A 14,086-nucleotide genomic window follows, 5' to 3' on the forward strand; every position below is an offset into this window, starting at 1 on the left:
CACATTCCACTGGATACCCCTCCTCTGCCTCACACGCACACTGAAACCCTCCTGTTGCCACCCAGTGCTGTGCCAGTTGTGTGTGTGGGCATTATGTTTGGCGCGTGGCCCTAGATGGGGTGTCCTGCCACCCCTCATCCCCTGCCTGATTTCACCGGGCCTTAGCAGATTCCTCCTGCTGACTCGGGACCCCTGTTTCTGTGAGCCACATTGCTGGATTGACTGCTTCCTTTCCAGCTTGTCACTCTGAAGAGGTTGATAAAACTATCATCTCCTCATCCTGCTTCTCTTTTATGTTCTCATATTGTTGATTTTCTTTGCACATACATCCGCAAAGCAGTTATTCTGAGAAAGGATGGACATTTAATCTGGCGGTGGGATGTGCTTCTGGGCTTCCATTTCTTAAAGCTTTCAATCAGAGACCCGTCTGAACAGATATTCTGGTAGGGCAGCACCTCCTCATCTTACCTCATGGGATAAAAGAGCCTTTCAAAACTGGGTTTCCATTACAACTGTTAGAACGTCTCAGGGCTGACATCTATACTATTGTACAAAGCTATTTTAAATTGTACACAAGCATACAAAATTCTTTGCTAGCACAAGAGTACGAGCAATGTAACAGGAAACTCCAAAGACTGGCATTTTGAGTGGGGTGTACGGAATTTTATCCTCCCTCATAGTGGTCAAGGAAAGGGGCCAGATTGCTCAGGTTTAGGAGTGTATGTTTTGTTTGTTGTTGCTAGAGTGCCCGCGGTACGTCTAAAGGCCTGCCAGGGCCTGCTGGGTCCTCTAATCTCAGGCGGTGAAGAAACACCCTTCACTTTCCACCAGAGTACTGCTGGAGCAAGCAAGAGAAAGGTGCCAGCTGTCTCTATCCTGTTCATCCTTCACATTCACAGTTTGAATGAGAGGTAGAGGGTTATTTTGGTCCTCTAAACCACACTTGTGTTTCTCTACTCTGGAGTTGATGGATGTTAAGGGCTTTCAGAGGCTCTGCCTCTACCTGGTAAGGTGGGTTTTTCCAGCTTGCCTGTTGGGGCAAAGCCAAGCTCTGTGGTGCCAAGTTTCGAAGGGTCCAGCTGGCAAAAGCAAGGCCCTTTGTTTTACTGCACTCTGCATTCAGGCCCAGTCGCACAATGTTTTGTCACTGGTCTGAGTCAGTATGCGATGGCGACGACCTTGGCAAAAAAGCGAGGTGAGATACTGTATTGTGCAAGCTGTAATTGTTGCCTGTCTATGTAGATACTGCCGCATGATAGTTTTATTCCTGTTCAACGATGCTGAATGTCTCTATACATGCTTTGAATTTTTCAAACCATGCATTCTGACATTTGCCGCTGTGTTTTTGAACAGCAGGGCACGTCTGCAGAGTTAAGCAAACTTCTTAAGAGACCACAAGGACCTTATTTGCCAGCTTTCTCAGAGAGACCTTCCTTTGGTCGCCCTCTTCAACAGGGACATAGGGCAATTTATGAATATTCATTCAGCTGTCCTTGGTTACTAAAAGCAGTGCTTAAATCTACATAATTTGTGTTTAAGTGCCTTTCAGATGGCCTTTTCCTTTTTTGACACTCTCAAGAAAAGGAGCCATACTTGGTAATCAAGCTGCCATTGTAGGACAGATCCTAACAGTCGAAAAGCTAGTCAAATTTTCTGACTAAAAGCAGTCAAAGGCTATTTTTTTTTTAAATCAGTTGTCAGTGTCCAGTCTCATAAAGGCTGAATGAAGCACACTTTTTTTATTTTTTTATTATTTATTTTTATTTTCAAAGCTTTAGAGAAAATACAAAGGTATTGAGGTGCTTTCTTGTAAGAAACTGATCTCAAGATTTACCATCTATAGCCTACATTTGTTTGTCTACATTGATAATATACCATGTATTTAACCTTATTTTGACCATTTGAGCCTCTCCTGGTTTGCTGTAGAGAGGGTGTCATTGGTGAGCTGCTCTTTTGAGAGCTTCAGGTCTGTTTTAATGAATGGGTATCTGGCAATAGGCCTTTTATTTGAACGTAGAGCCCATCTAAAGTGCATTGTGTTGTATTGTTTACAGAGCATTTCCTATTATTCTGTATGCGAGCACATGTGAATGTCAATGAAATCCTTTAAACAGCCCAGTCTGAAATAAGCTGTTTTACTTATTTGAGCTGATATATTCTCCCTAAATAAGAGGGATTTAAGGAGGCAGTCCATTCAAACAGTGCTCCAATCAGCAGTCCTTGTCTTGCTGTCTTTTTATTTTAATTTTTTCTGTATAATTGCGCACATGAACTGAACAAATCAGTTTAATGTGATTTGATCAGTCACTATATATTGAACTTAATGCTGTAGTAGCAGCTCTGTCTTGCTCAATGGGCTTTATTTAATTAAATAATTTAATGAAACTTTATTTAAATAAGTGTATTAAGCATTAATTTACATTTATATGTTGTTGTTTTAGTTTATTAATATTATTATTGATAATAATACTTTTTTCCTCATCTGAGATTTCATTCTTTTTACCTAATGTTGATAATTTGTCCTCAAACTGGGAAATCTATCATCACAATACATGAGGGGCAACCATTCTGCACTTACAATAGGACATTGTCTCGCCTTGAGAGAAGACCAAGCACTTCAGGCCTCTTGGGTGCTTGAGTTTGTACTGGCAGCTTGAGTTTGTGCTTGTGTTCCTACTCTACATTCCTCTCCTATCTGTTCTCTCCTGTCCTCCTCCTCTCCTGTCCGTCTGGGCCGCTGATCTCCAAGCAGCAGTGGTCGCACAGGACCCTGCTTTCAAGCTGACGCCTGCTAACCGCTGCTGGCTTTTTGTGGGCAACAATGGCAGGCCAGGCCCCAGCCTGAGGCCTAGACAGACCCATCAACAACAAAGGGGGCCTGTGAATCTGAGGCCCAGTGGGCAGCCGGTGCAGGGGGAATAAAGCAGGTCAGGGCCAGATTAAGAGTGCTGAGGGGAACACAGCACAGGCCTAACGGGTGCATGCCAGCTCAAAAGGCACTCCTGAGAGAGAAGGAGGGAGGGAGGCCGCAAACAATGGGGAGTTTGAGGAGGGGGGATAGTTGGAGGAGGAGCTTTTGTAATTAGAGATGCCGCCATTGCTGCCTCAGCTGATTCCTTAGCTGTGCACCACACCTTCAGGGTCTCATCACCGAAATGCATGCAAAAGCTAAGCTGGAAGGCCTTGTTGGGAATGATTCCTTTGTGTTTGCACTCCCCCTCTCTTGTTTTTTTTTTTGTCCTTGTCCATATGCTTAGCTTGGTTTGATGAGCATTTTCTGCAGGAAAACGTTAGGAGGGGTTGATTGGATGTTTTGTTTTAGCACTATTTAATGGAAAACACAAAGATAATATTGTTTAGCTTTTTAGCACAATTAAGGCATCTTTATTATCAATGAATTGAAATAAAATTCTCGGCTGAAACCAAAAGTTGGGGCAGAAAACTGAAACCATAAATGCGTACTTTAACACAATTAGTTTAAGTATTTAAAATAAAAAGATTTGTTTTATATTGAAAGTTTGTGCTTTACATTTGTTCTTCATTCAGGGAGAAGAAAATAAGTTTTGATCTAATACAAGCACTGTATCTTAATACACATTTCATTCAGAAAAGTTTACAGGTTATATAGTAGCCTAACAGTTTCTCTGTCTTCTCAAATGAGAGGCAATCATCTCATATATTAGAATGAGATGTTGCACTTACATGGCCCCACAGTGTCTGTGCAAGATGAGAAAACGTTCTTTATTAATTGTTAAACGTCTTTATTAAACATTGACTTGACTTAATACGCTAAACCGAGAGAGGGATCGATTAAGAGGGACTTGCACAAGTAGGAAAAGCAAACAATTGTTTGTAATAGTGTTTTTCAGTTTGTTTTCTGTTATTGCATGCTAAGTTTAACTTTGTTTTCACTCACACAGTCTCTGAAATTTCAGCGCATCCCTGGTTAGAGACAGACAGACAGACAGAGAGAGAGAGAGAGGGAAGGAAGAATAAATCGTTTAGTTTAGAAGGCAGCAGGGAAGGAAGGAAATGCAGGCGATGTATTATGCTGGGACAAGCCCAGAGTACATATTGACATTTTCTTACCTTGTAGATGAAAACACAAAGCACACAACAGATGTGAGCTTATTGGTCCTCGGAAGTTTTTTTCCATCTTTTATCTGATACTGGTTTTACAGCTGCAGGGCAAACTGAAGTCATACCTCCTTGTAGGAAACGGTTAAGGATGGAATGCTGTGGGAGAACAGAAAAGAGACTTGACGCTGTGAGGACCGCACGAGTTATGCGCAAAGCAGTCAATCGGTCCTCTTTCCTTTTCTCATATTGATTGGGGATTTTTTTTTTTTTTTTGGTTGAATGGATGAGTCATGAAATATAAGCTTCTTAAAGCATTATCTATCAGTGCAGGCTATGCTTCTAGTGTGAGCAGAGCTCAAATGAGCCATTGTGTCCTGCAGACTGCTGCTTGTCAATTGCAGGCCAGCAGATGGTTTGTACATGTTCGCATATTAAACACAACCAAGTCGCATTTAGGGAAATGGCGAAAGTGGCAGAAAAAAATCTTAGAGGGCATATGCTGATGCGCAAGGGCTGATGGTGGTTGGCTGTTCACAAACAATCCATCAGTGATCAGGGAATGTGCAAGCCTGTGACCTTTCCTAGCTGTCAGATTGTCTTATGCATGCAGACTGCTCACAAAACAATACCAAAACTCAGATTTATATTCTGGCACAGTGTCTGGATGCCTTGATACTGACTGCAGTTTAATAATATGGCTTATTTAGCATGAGACAAACATTATTTGATTATTTTTTTTTTTTCAATCCTTCTAGCAAATGAAAATGGAACATGTTGTGTTTGAGATTTGTTCTTTTGTGTCACGTGTTTACAAAGCATGTTTGCTTTTTTTTATCATCTGCACAAAGACAAGAACAGCTCAAGAATTACAATATAGTACGCTCTGTGTACCGCACACTGCTCTGGAGAAGCATGCTTTCCCTATTGAGCAGGCGAATGGAAACATATGCATATTCAGATAGCTTTTTAGATGCAATAGAAGAAAACCTTGAACAGAAATAACAATGAAAGGATATCCCCGCCTCTATTTCCACACCGCACGGTTTCACTTCAAGTGCATCTGCTTTTATCTCAAGCAGGACATCTGGTTGCACTTACGGCCTGTCCAAAAGTGCGATTCATCTCCTCCTTTTTGCCCTGGACGCCTTCAAATTCATCCTCCTCTCCGGCTTGTTTTCAGCCTTCACTGGGTGAATTATCTGAGAATAAAGGCTCTTCAGCCAGGGCTAGTTTGCATCAGATGCTAAATTGTTGGTTTTGAACTATCCGGGCCTGTATGATTAGCCCGGCTTTAATTTCCCCCTTCACTTCACGCACAATGCGCAAGGCTCAGGCTAATGGTGACCGCATACTCCTCTCCGGGTCTTATCTGCGATTTCCATGGGCGTCAAACCTGCTGCTTGCCGCTAGCCCACTGAAAGGAATGCTGATTGAGCTCCGTGCAGCTCTTTCTTGAGGTTCACAATTCGGTGGATCAGAAATCAATTATGTGTGATCGTGACAAATGACTCAGGGGGGCTGCTGTTTGAGGGACATCACAAATGAATCAATCAAGCCTTTATCAGAGCACATAGGAACCCCTGTGCACAATCTGAATGTGTGTGCCTGTGCATATGCATGTCTGTTGTGTCGAGATATATGAGTGGGGGGAGCTGGGATGCTGATGCGGTGTTAACCATATTGCTGCTGGGACAGATGGAAGATGGAAAGGAGGGGAGGGGAGGGGAAGGGCAGGAGGGGTGGAGGCTCTTGTGCATGCGGCGTTGGCCCAGTGCCTGCCGTACAGGACCCCGTTTGGCCTCCAGGGCTGATTAGAGGTTAATGGTTTAAGAGTGTGTGGGGATGCTGTCATGATTGGCTGAAAGGTTCTCGAGTGGGCGTGTCTGGGGGGGTGGCAGATGGCACGGATAGAGTGAGGCTGTGAGTAAATGAATGAAAGAGGGGGACTCCTCTCCTGTTCCCTGATCAGTGACCATCGCAGCGGCGTGAGCTCCCCCTATATGCATCCCTCCCCAACAGATGGCCAGTGGCTCAGAGCTCAGTGGCTAAAATGACTCCGAAAGCCCAGGCTGGATGAGCGTGCATTAGGCGGGCATCGCTAGCGGATTAATTATGACTGTTACACATACACAGTGAATCGTAACGTGGCCGGGTGATTCTGTTGTGTCGCAATGTTAGCGTGAAGCTTGGCGCCAAGATTAGAGTCGGCCCAAGAGGGGTGCGTTTCCTGAGAGAAACTCATGTCATTTGGACGGTGACACGAAACCCCACATTCCTTCCCCAGTGATGTGATACTCATGTAATTCACCCAAACTCCATGTTTTAGTGTCTCAATGTGTAACATCCATTTGAAGTTACTTTTGTTGAGTTTTGTTTGCATCTCATGTGTGAGGAAAGGAAGCACATCTGTTTTTAGCACTTTGCTGCCGTTGGAGTTTGGTTTGATGTTCTAGTTTCTTCTAATTTAGCATGTGCTTATGTCACTCGGTTTCCTTTGCTGCCAGTTTAAAGTACACATTAGTATTTAGTAAGTGTTTGGTTATTGTTTCTTACTGTGTTTTATGCTATTCTGTTTTTGCCATTTAAAAGGGCCTTTGGTCCTGATATGGCTTAAAAACATAGACTGAATGCATTTTCTATCTTTCCTGTCCTAAAGTTCTTTTTACCCCAAGGGTTAGATTTACCAACAGCTTGCATCAGCGCAAACCCTCTTTTTATGTTAAAAAACTACTGTCACGATTTACTAAAGACACGCAGTGAAAGAATTACAGCTGAAAAGGCGGGCAAGGGTGTTATTTTTGTGGCTGACTTTATTGCATATGAATTTGTTGGAGTTTCCTTTTTAGATGGCTAGTGTGGCAGCGCTACTTAATACAGTTGTTCATACAACGTTAGTTTTTTTTGCAGGCATTCTTCACAAACGCAATCTCGACAAACCCACGCTGAATGAACGGGAACCACAGTGGACAACTAGTTGTCTGCTATGTCATATAATGTGAGAGCCACACTGAACTGTATAATCATGACCGCATATCGTGAACTGCATCATGAGCTAAATGTGCTCTCTGCTCTCGGTTACAAAGCATATAGCATTTTAAGTATTTAAAATATCTGATGGATGAGCTCACACCTCGTTTATTCAATAGCATGCTGTCAATTGTGTTATGGTTGTGTTATCGATTCGTTGATTATAAAACAATTGTTAGATACAGCTCTAATAAATATATAAACAGTAACTTATAAGGTTTTTGATTTGGTTTCAAATCAAGTTCACACCCAAGCTTTAACGACAGGGGAGCGTTAACGTTGAAATCACTTTCAGGATGACTTTTTCCAGCTGATGAATGCTAAAAACATTGACAGCCAAACAGAATCCACTCGACTTTAAAGAGTTTGAGCATTTAAAGCAGCAGATGATATAACTGCTGCACACTCTTATAATAACCAGAATGTTTTTGTGCGTTGGTGTGGACGCTAATGTAGTTATTGTCATCGTTCTCGATGTAACTTGACCTTAAACCTTATAGACAGTTTAGCAGGCCTCTGGAAAATGATGAAATCATCTGTAGTGCCTGGTGCGGACACAACAGACACACTCGAGATTCTTAGTGTGGTCTGAATGACTGATATTAACAACTGCAGCGTCATTATTTCTTCTAGATGACGTTGCATGGCTCATTTTGACTGATACCAACACTCCATCTGCTTATGACATCCACCTCCTCCATTTCCCAGCAGGGTTCATCTTTCTCTCTCTGTCCATCCCCTTTCTCTCTCTGTCCATCCCCTTCCTCTCAGGTAGCAAATGATCGAAAAGCCTCTAAAGATGGGGGGTTGGGGAGAGGGATCTATGCTCGCGCCATGATGGAGGTTAGCCAGAAAAGAGCAGTTGTGGAGGGGTTGGTGGAGCAGCATTCAGTGCTGAGCAACAAAAGGCCTGGTGGAGAGGGTGGGGGGAGAGCCAGCGATATGAGAGCGAGAATAAAAAGACAAGGAGGGCTCTTCATGTCCATCAGTAGCAGATGCGTGCTCTCTCCAATGCAACCCCTGTCACATGAGCCTATAGGCTCATCTGCTCCTCCATAACCCCACCGATGGTGCCATAGATAGATCTATACCATAGATGCCCGTCACAGCCAATCCTACATGCATTGCTCAGAAATCCACTTTCTGTGATTAGCACAGTTTGTAATAGGCGTGTTTACAAAGCCTATTTATTATTGTTATTATTATTAATCTTGAACAAACCCCTAAACTTTAGTTTTACATTGCAGTGTGTTAGGAAATGTACGTAATAAGCCACCATTACCCCTAAACATCATTGTAAGGAGGGTCACTCAGCTGCCGTTGATAGTGGGTGGGATGTGTCCTTCATGTGACTAATGCTGTTTAGTCTCAACTGTAGATTTTTGCAGTCCAAGATAATGCATGATCTGATAATGCAAAGGTTCGCATGAAGGCGCCCTGATTGCCCGGGGCATTTTTGAAATGTAAAACAATTCAGTCTTTGCATACTTTGTGGTAGGCAAGATGATCCATTGTTTGCCTTGCAAACGTGTATTGAGCCTAACACATGTGAATTTTATTTTTATTTTTACCCCCCAAAAAAACCCTGTAAAACCCCTTCATACTTTGCGTTTTGTAAACAAGATCTGTCTTATAGTACACTCACAGTCGAAACCGTAGTGCTGCGCTTACGCAATAAAGAAGTGTCAGTTTCTGCATGGCAAAAACGCACAGTTTGATCAGTCTTGCTGTAGTTCTTAAAAGAAAAATGAACCCTATACATGCACTCCTATCTTACACACTCCTGTGGATCTTTGTTTCTCTAACCAAATTTACTTTGAACTTGTATTGTGCCAAAAGTAATTTGCAACACATAGGGGCACTCCCTCTCCTTTTCTGTCTTTTATCAAAATGAAAACAGACATCACCATAAACTCCCCTTAATCAGATGGCTCTGTTGTGTTGGCTGTGCCTGAAAGGGTTTGGCAGTAAATTGGACGTCGGATTTCTTTTCTCCAAAATCTCGGGGCTGAGGAGGGGGCCAACTTCTCAGAAGAACTCATCTGAAAAAGCCTTTTGTGGGATTTGGCAAGGGAACAGCCGGCTTTGCTCATGCTTATTAGGCACCCCTGTCACACCAGCCGAACCCTAGAATTAATTGTGATGTGTGCGTTTGTCTGTCTCCCTGTACATGTGTGTGTATATATATGTGGGCACATGTAGAGACACCTTCTAGCTCTGATAGAGTTTGTTCTGGTCACGGAGGCTTTATTTGTCAGCTGGACACATTTCTGGGCATATGGGGTGATAACGAATAAGACTTGCTCTGCCTGTTTCTTTCGACAGCCCGTTCCTTGAATCATTTCAGCTGTTGTCTCTGCAAGGATACATGGGATCCTGATTCTGTAACTTGTAAGCTTACATAATTATTTGAGATTCAAAGGATCTCTGTGAATTCATGAAGTTCCTGTGGATTATGATGGACAGATCCATTGCAAAGGTTTAGAGTGATACAGTAATTCTAGTCCCCCAACCCCCTTCCCTTGGCTTTCATCATTTATTATTTAGCAGTCAAAGTGAAGAACAAGTCCTCGTATTGGCCACGAAGACATGCATACAGTCTTTCTACATTTATGTTTTTAGGTCTTCAGTGAAGCTTTGTTGGGTTGTTTCTCTAGGATGTTGCAGAAACTGGAAATAAAGCAACATCTTTCCATGTTTGATATTTACTGTAATCTTCTGATGTCTCCAAACATGTTTTCGACCGACCAGTATCTTCAGGCATTGTGGAGATTTTGAGTAAAATGTTTTGGATTTAATGTTGGACACTTTTGCAGCAATTTCCCTATTAGGGTTACTGTAGCATGATCCTCTCGGATGTGGAGATGGATTGCACTCCGCAATTGGAAAACATCTCACATATCTTGTGGTTTGGTAACCACTAGTTACCAAACTAGTTTCTAGTACAGTCAAACAATCAGATACGTATTTGGTAGCAGCCTAATTTGTTTAGGCATTGCTGGTTACCAATCTTGACTTACAGCCTCCAGATCCATTTACGATCATACAGTTAGCTTGAGAATTTTGTTTAGAACTAATGAACTCCCCCAGAACTATTCGAATTGCGTCAAATGTCATTGTTAACTTAACATTTTTTCTCTCTGCCTGTTTCTATCCAGGTTTTCACCTCAGTGGCACAGTCACAGAGCCAGCCACGCAATCCGAGCCAGAGACGACACACAAGGTGGCCATCAGCTTCGACCGCTGTAAGATCACATCGGTGACATGCGGCTGTGGCAACCGTGACATTTTCTATTGTGCGCACGTGGTGGCACTGTCTTTATACCGCATCCGCAAACCCGAGCAAGTCAAACTACGGCTGCCCATCTCAGAGACACTCTTCCAGATGAACAGAGACCAGCTGCAAAAGCTGGTGCAGTACCTTATCACGGCCCACCACACAGAAGTGCTGCCCACCGCCCAAAAACTGGCAGATGAAATCCTGTCCTCCAACTCTGAGATCAACCAAGTACATGGTGAGCAGCACATATTAAGTGTCTTTATGGTCACATGGCCAAAATCCCTTTTCCACAGCCAAATGTTCCATTAGAATTTAAAGAAAAAATACCGGCTTTACACCTCTAGGGCTGGGCGATAAAACGATAACAATAATTATTGTGATTTATAATTTTCCTCGATACAATTTAAAATGGTTCGATGAATGTTTAATAGCCTATAGGTAATGTTTATGGGCCAAAATCGGAATGAAACGGCTCTACTCTTTTAAATCACGCCACATGGACCATTTATCCACTAGACTCAAACGGCAGCGCAAGTTGACTAGAGCAGAGGCGTTTACTTGCTGGTCGCGTGACCACAAAACAGTGCTGTGAGATCCAGTGGGAAGCACTTAAACAAAAGTGGTAAGTTCTTGAGCAAAGAACACAATGTGATTTAAACTAGTTTTAACCAGAAGAAACCACACTGACATTCTCAACAGCACTGACAAATATAAGAAACATTGTTACATGAACAATCCAGTTTGACAGCGTTTCAATCTACAAATCACCATCATTTACCATGGATTTACTGTAGTAACACTAACTGGCCATCCCACATTGTACAGCGGCCCACCGGGAAACATCCCGGTGCTTTAGATGGCCAGTCCGCCCCTAAACTGCAGTATTGTGTCAGAAATGTTGTGTATTCATATTGCATTTTATTAATGTAGACATGTATTAGAGGAGTGATGAATATAATTTCAGTATTTTTTGTTATTAAGCTATATCATTTGTAATTATAAATTTATTTTATTTAGGCTGCCATAGAAGCCATATTTTGCCATGGTAGTGAGGTGCTATGTGACTCAAACATCCTGATGAAAGCTACTGCTACGGTCAAATGTGCATTTCTAAGAGACAAAAACGCACAATATTATTAATATTGCAGCCTGCACTGCAAAATGTGCCGAAGATACAAGTTATCAATCAAATAAATTTTTCTATTAATATATTTCTTTTGTTAGTGAAAAAAGACTTGAAAAGGATTTTACTAATATTTTATGTTATGACAATAAAGAGTCATTTAAAACCATAATTTACTGCCTGGTTTCCACAACTTTCACTCGGGTGCAAGCATCTAGCTTTAAACTGGAAAGAAATAAAGATTTGACCTTTATCATGAAAATGATCGATATCAACTGATTTAGTCATATCGCCCAGTCCTTCTTATACCCTTTTTAAATCTTTACTCAACACACTATGCAAAAGTAAATTCCATCTCTTCGTGATGGTTTGTCCAAGGAACTTCTGAAACCAGGAAGTCCATCCTCCTGCCCTCTTGTTTTGAATAGGAATCAAGGGGTCAGGCAGAAGCCCCTTATCAATGTTTAATCAGCAGCTACGCGTTGAATCCGGAATGTGCAGAATGTGTTAACCTGCCAAGATGTTGGATCAAAAGTGCAAAAGGACACCTACGCTGGAGTCCTGCTTATACAATGACACAGAGGACCTTCTGTTTATATCAGTTTGCACCTCACTAGCCCATTGCAGCCGTTATAAAGTCATTAAGTACACTAATAATTTACTATTATGCTGAACATGGTTACAGTCTACCACAATCTGAAGCATTAAAACAAGCTCTCTTATTTCAAAGCACTTTACATGCAGCACAGCTGGCTCAATAGATATCCTGTACATTTAGATACTCTCATAGTATATAACACCAATGCTTATGTCACACACTGATGGTAATCTACTGTATGTAAGTTATTATTGCTCCCCTAAGTCCACCCAAGCCTTTTAAGAGCTAATCTCTAAATCAAGATGGATCTTCTTATCATATAAAGCATGCCAAGGACAGGGAAACGTGCAAATGATGCAGATTCAACCGTTTCACTTCCATATATAGCATTTATATATGTTTAATACCCACAGGGGCCAATAGGCAGATCAACTCTCTGTGCAGTCTGTATATGAAGCAGCTTCATGGTGTCTTTAAGTGGAATTCGATAGGGCTGAATGTGCTGAAATATTTTGTTCTGGAATGGACGGTGGGGGTGGCGTGTTGTAAAGCTAAAGTGCATCGACATATTGGAAATACAGTAAGACCTTCCTCAGATAAAGTGATTGCCTCTAATGCATTTTTCTTTTATTTTTATTTTTTCAGAGTGACAATGGGAAGCAATCTTTTAAGAATCAAACCCAGATAGCTATGATTTGACCTCACCTCAGTGTTCTTATCAGTTTGTAATGGTAAAAAATGAAACATGGATATTCCGCCAAAAGAAAGTGATATTATCGATTTCAGTTTTGGTAAACATGCTCAGGAAGTGCTGTTTTTTTACGTGTTAATGTGTACAAGCAAATTATTCTGTCTACTGTTGAATTGCATAAGCTTGTAACCCAAGCTTACGCTTTGCTTTTCTACCAATAAATGAGATGTGTTATTGCTGAAAATATCCAAAGTTTACTGGATGTATTTCTCTCCCAGGGGCCCCAGATCCTACAGCAGGGGCCAGTATTGATGACGAGAACTGCTGGCACCTGGATGAGGAGCAAGTGAGGGAACAGGTCAAGCAGTTCCTCTCTCAGGGAGGATACTATGGCTCAGGCAAGCAGCTCAACTCAATGTTTGCCAAGGTGAGACGTGTGCGTGTGTGTGAGAGATGCTCAGTGCAAAAGGTGCTATTATGGTGAATTATGGGCCCATGAAATCCTAGGAGGCCCATTTAAATCAATGTATTTTAATTAAATGTCATGCTGCCTCTTATTTTCAATAGCCAGTGCAGTTCATTGCTTTACCTGTCTGCTATCTGAAGATTTGAAGAACTGCACCTCAACTTTTGATATTGATGCTGAATATAGTGCTCAAACACAAGTGTTCTGATCTCATAGTCCTTCAGCTAAAAGATTTTTGCTGTTTATATAAAATATGCTTTGTTCTTCAAAATATGATGCTGATTTGTGTCAGACACAGGTGCGTATTAGTCCTATACTTGATGCATGAGGCACTTAAACCAAGATTTTTGTGTGTTGTGCAGGTGAGGGAAATGCTGAGGATGCGCGACTCAAACGGGGCACGGATGCTCACGCTCATCACAGAGCAGTTCATGGCTGACCCGCGTCTATCTCTGTGGCGACAACAGGGCACAGGAATGACCGACAAGTGCCGACAACTCTGGGACGAGCTGGGTGAGTTTTGTCTGCTTAACCCGTTAGGCACATTTCTCGATCATCATACGTGCTTGTCCAGGAACATTCTTATCAACCAGTCAAAATTACCTCTGATTTTAGGATGTTTAATGCAGGGTTAGTTGCAAGGTTTAGCTTATTACCGTTTATTAGGATGTGGTTCCTTTATCAACAATGTATTAAAGAAGGTATCCTACTAAGCTAAATCACGTTTTCTGAGCAGCATAGCAGCACAGTATACAAAAGACCAGTATTTAAACACTAACGTACATCCTCATCCCTCTTCTGTAGTTCTACAGAATTGAATC

General features: G+C 41.9%; 1 protein-coding gene across 1 annotated transcript in view; it reads left to right on the forward strand.

Annotated features, from left to right (window-relative positions):
• zswim5 (zinc finger, SWIM-type containing 5) overlaps positions 1 to 14,086 on the forward strand; it is a 43,310-nt gene that overhangs the window by 17,740 nt on the left and 11,484 nt on the right. Inside the window, exons 2-4 of the mRNA XM_079613276.1 lie at positions 10,266 to 10,622; positions 13,078 to 13,226; positions 13,628 to 13,778. Of these exons, the coding sequence (XP_079469402.1) occupies positions 10,266 to 10,622; positions 13,078 to 13,226; positions 13,628 to 13,778 (657 nt within the window). The remainder of the gene's footprint in view (positions 1 to 10,265; positions 10,623 to 13,077; positions 13,227 to 13,627; positions 13,779 to 14,086) is intronic.

This window comes from Phoxinus phoxinus, assembly GCF_949152265.1.
Source record: "Phoxinus phoxinus genome assembly, chromosome: 5".
NCBI lineage: Eukaryota > Metazoa > Chordata > Actinopteri > Cypriniformes > Leuciscidae > Phoxinus > Phoxinus phoxinus.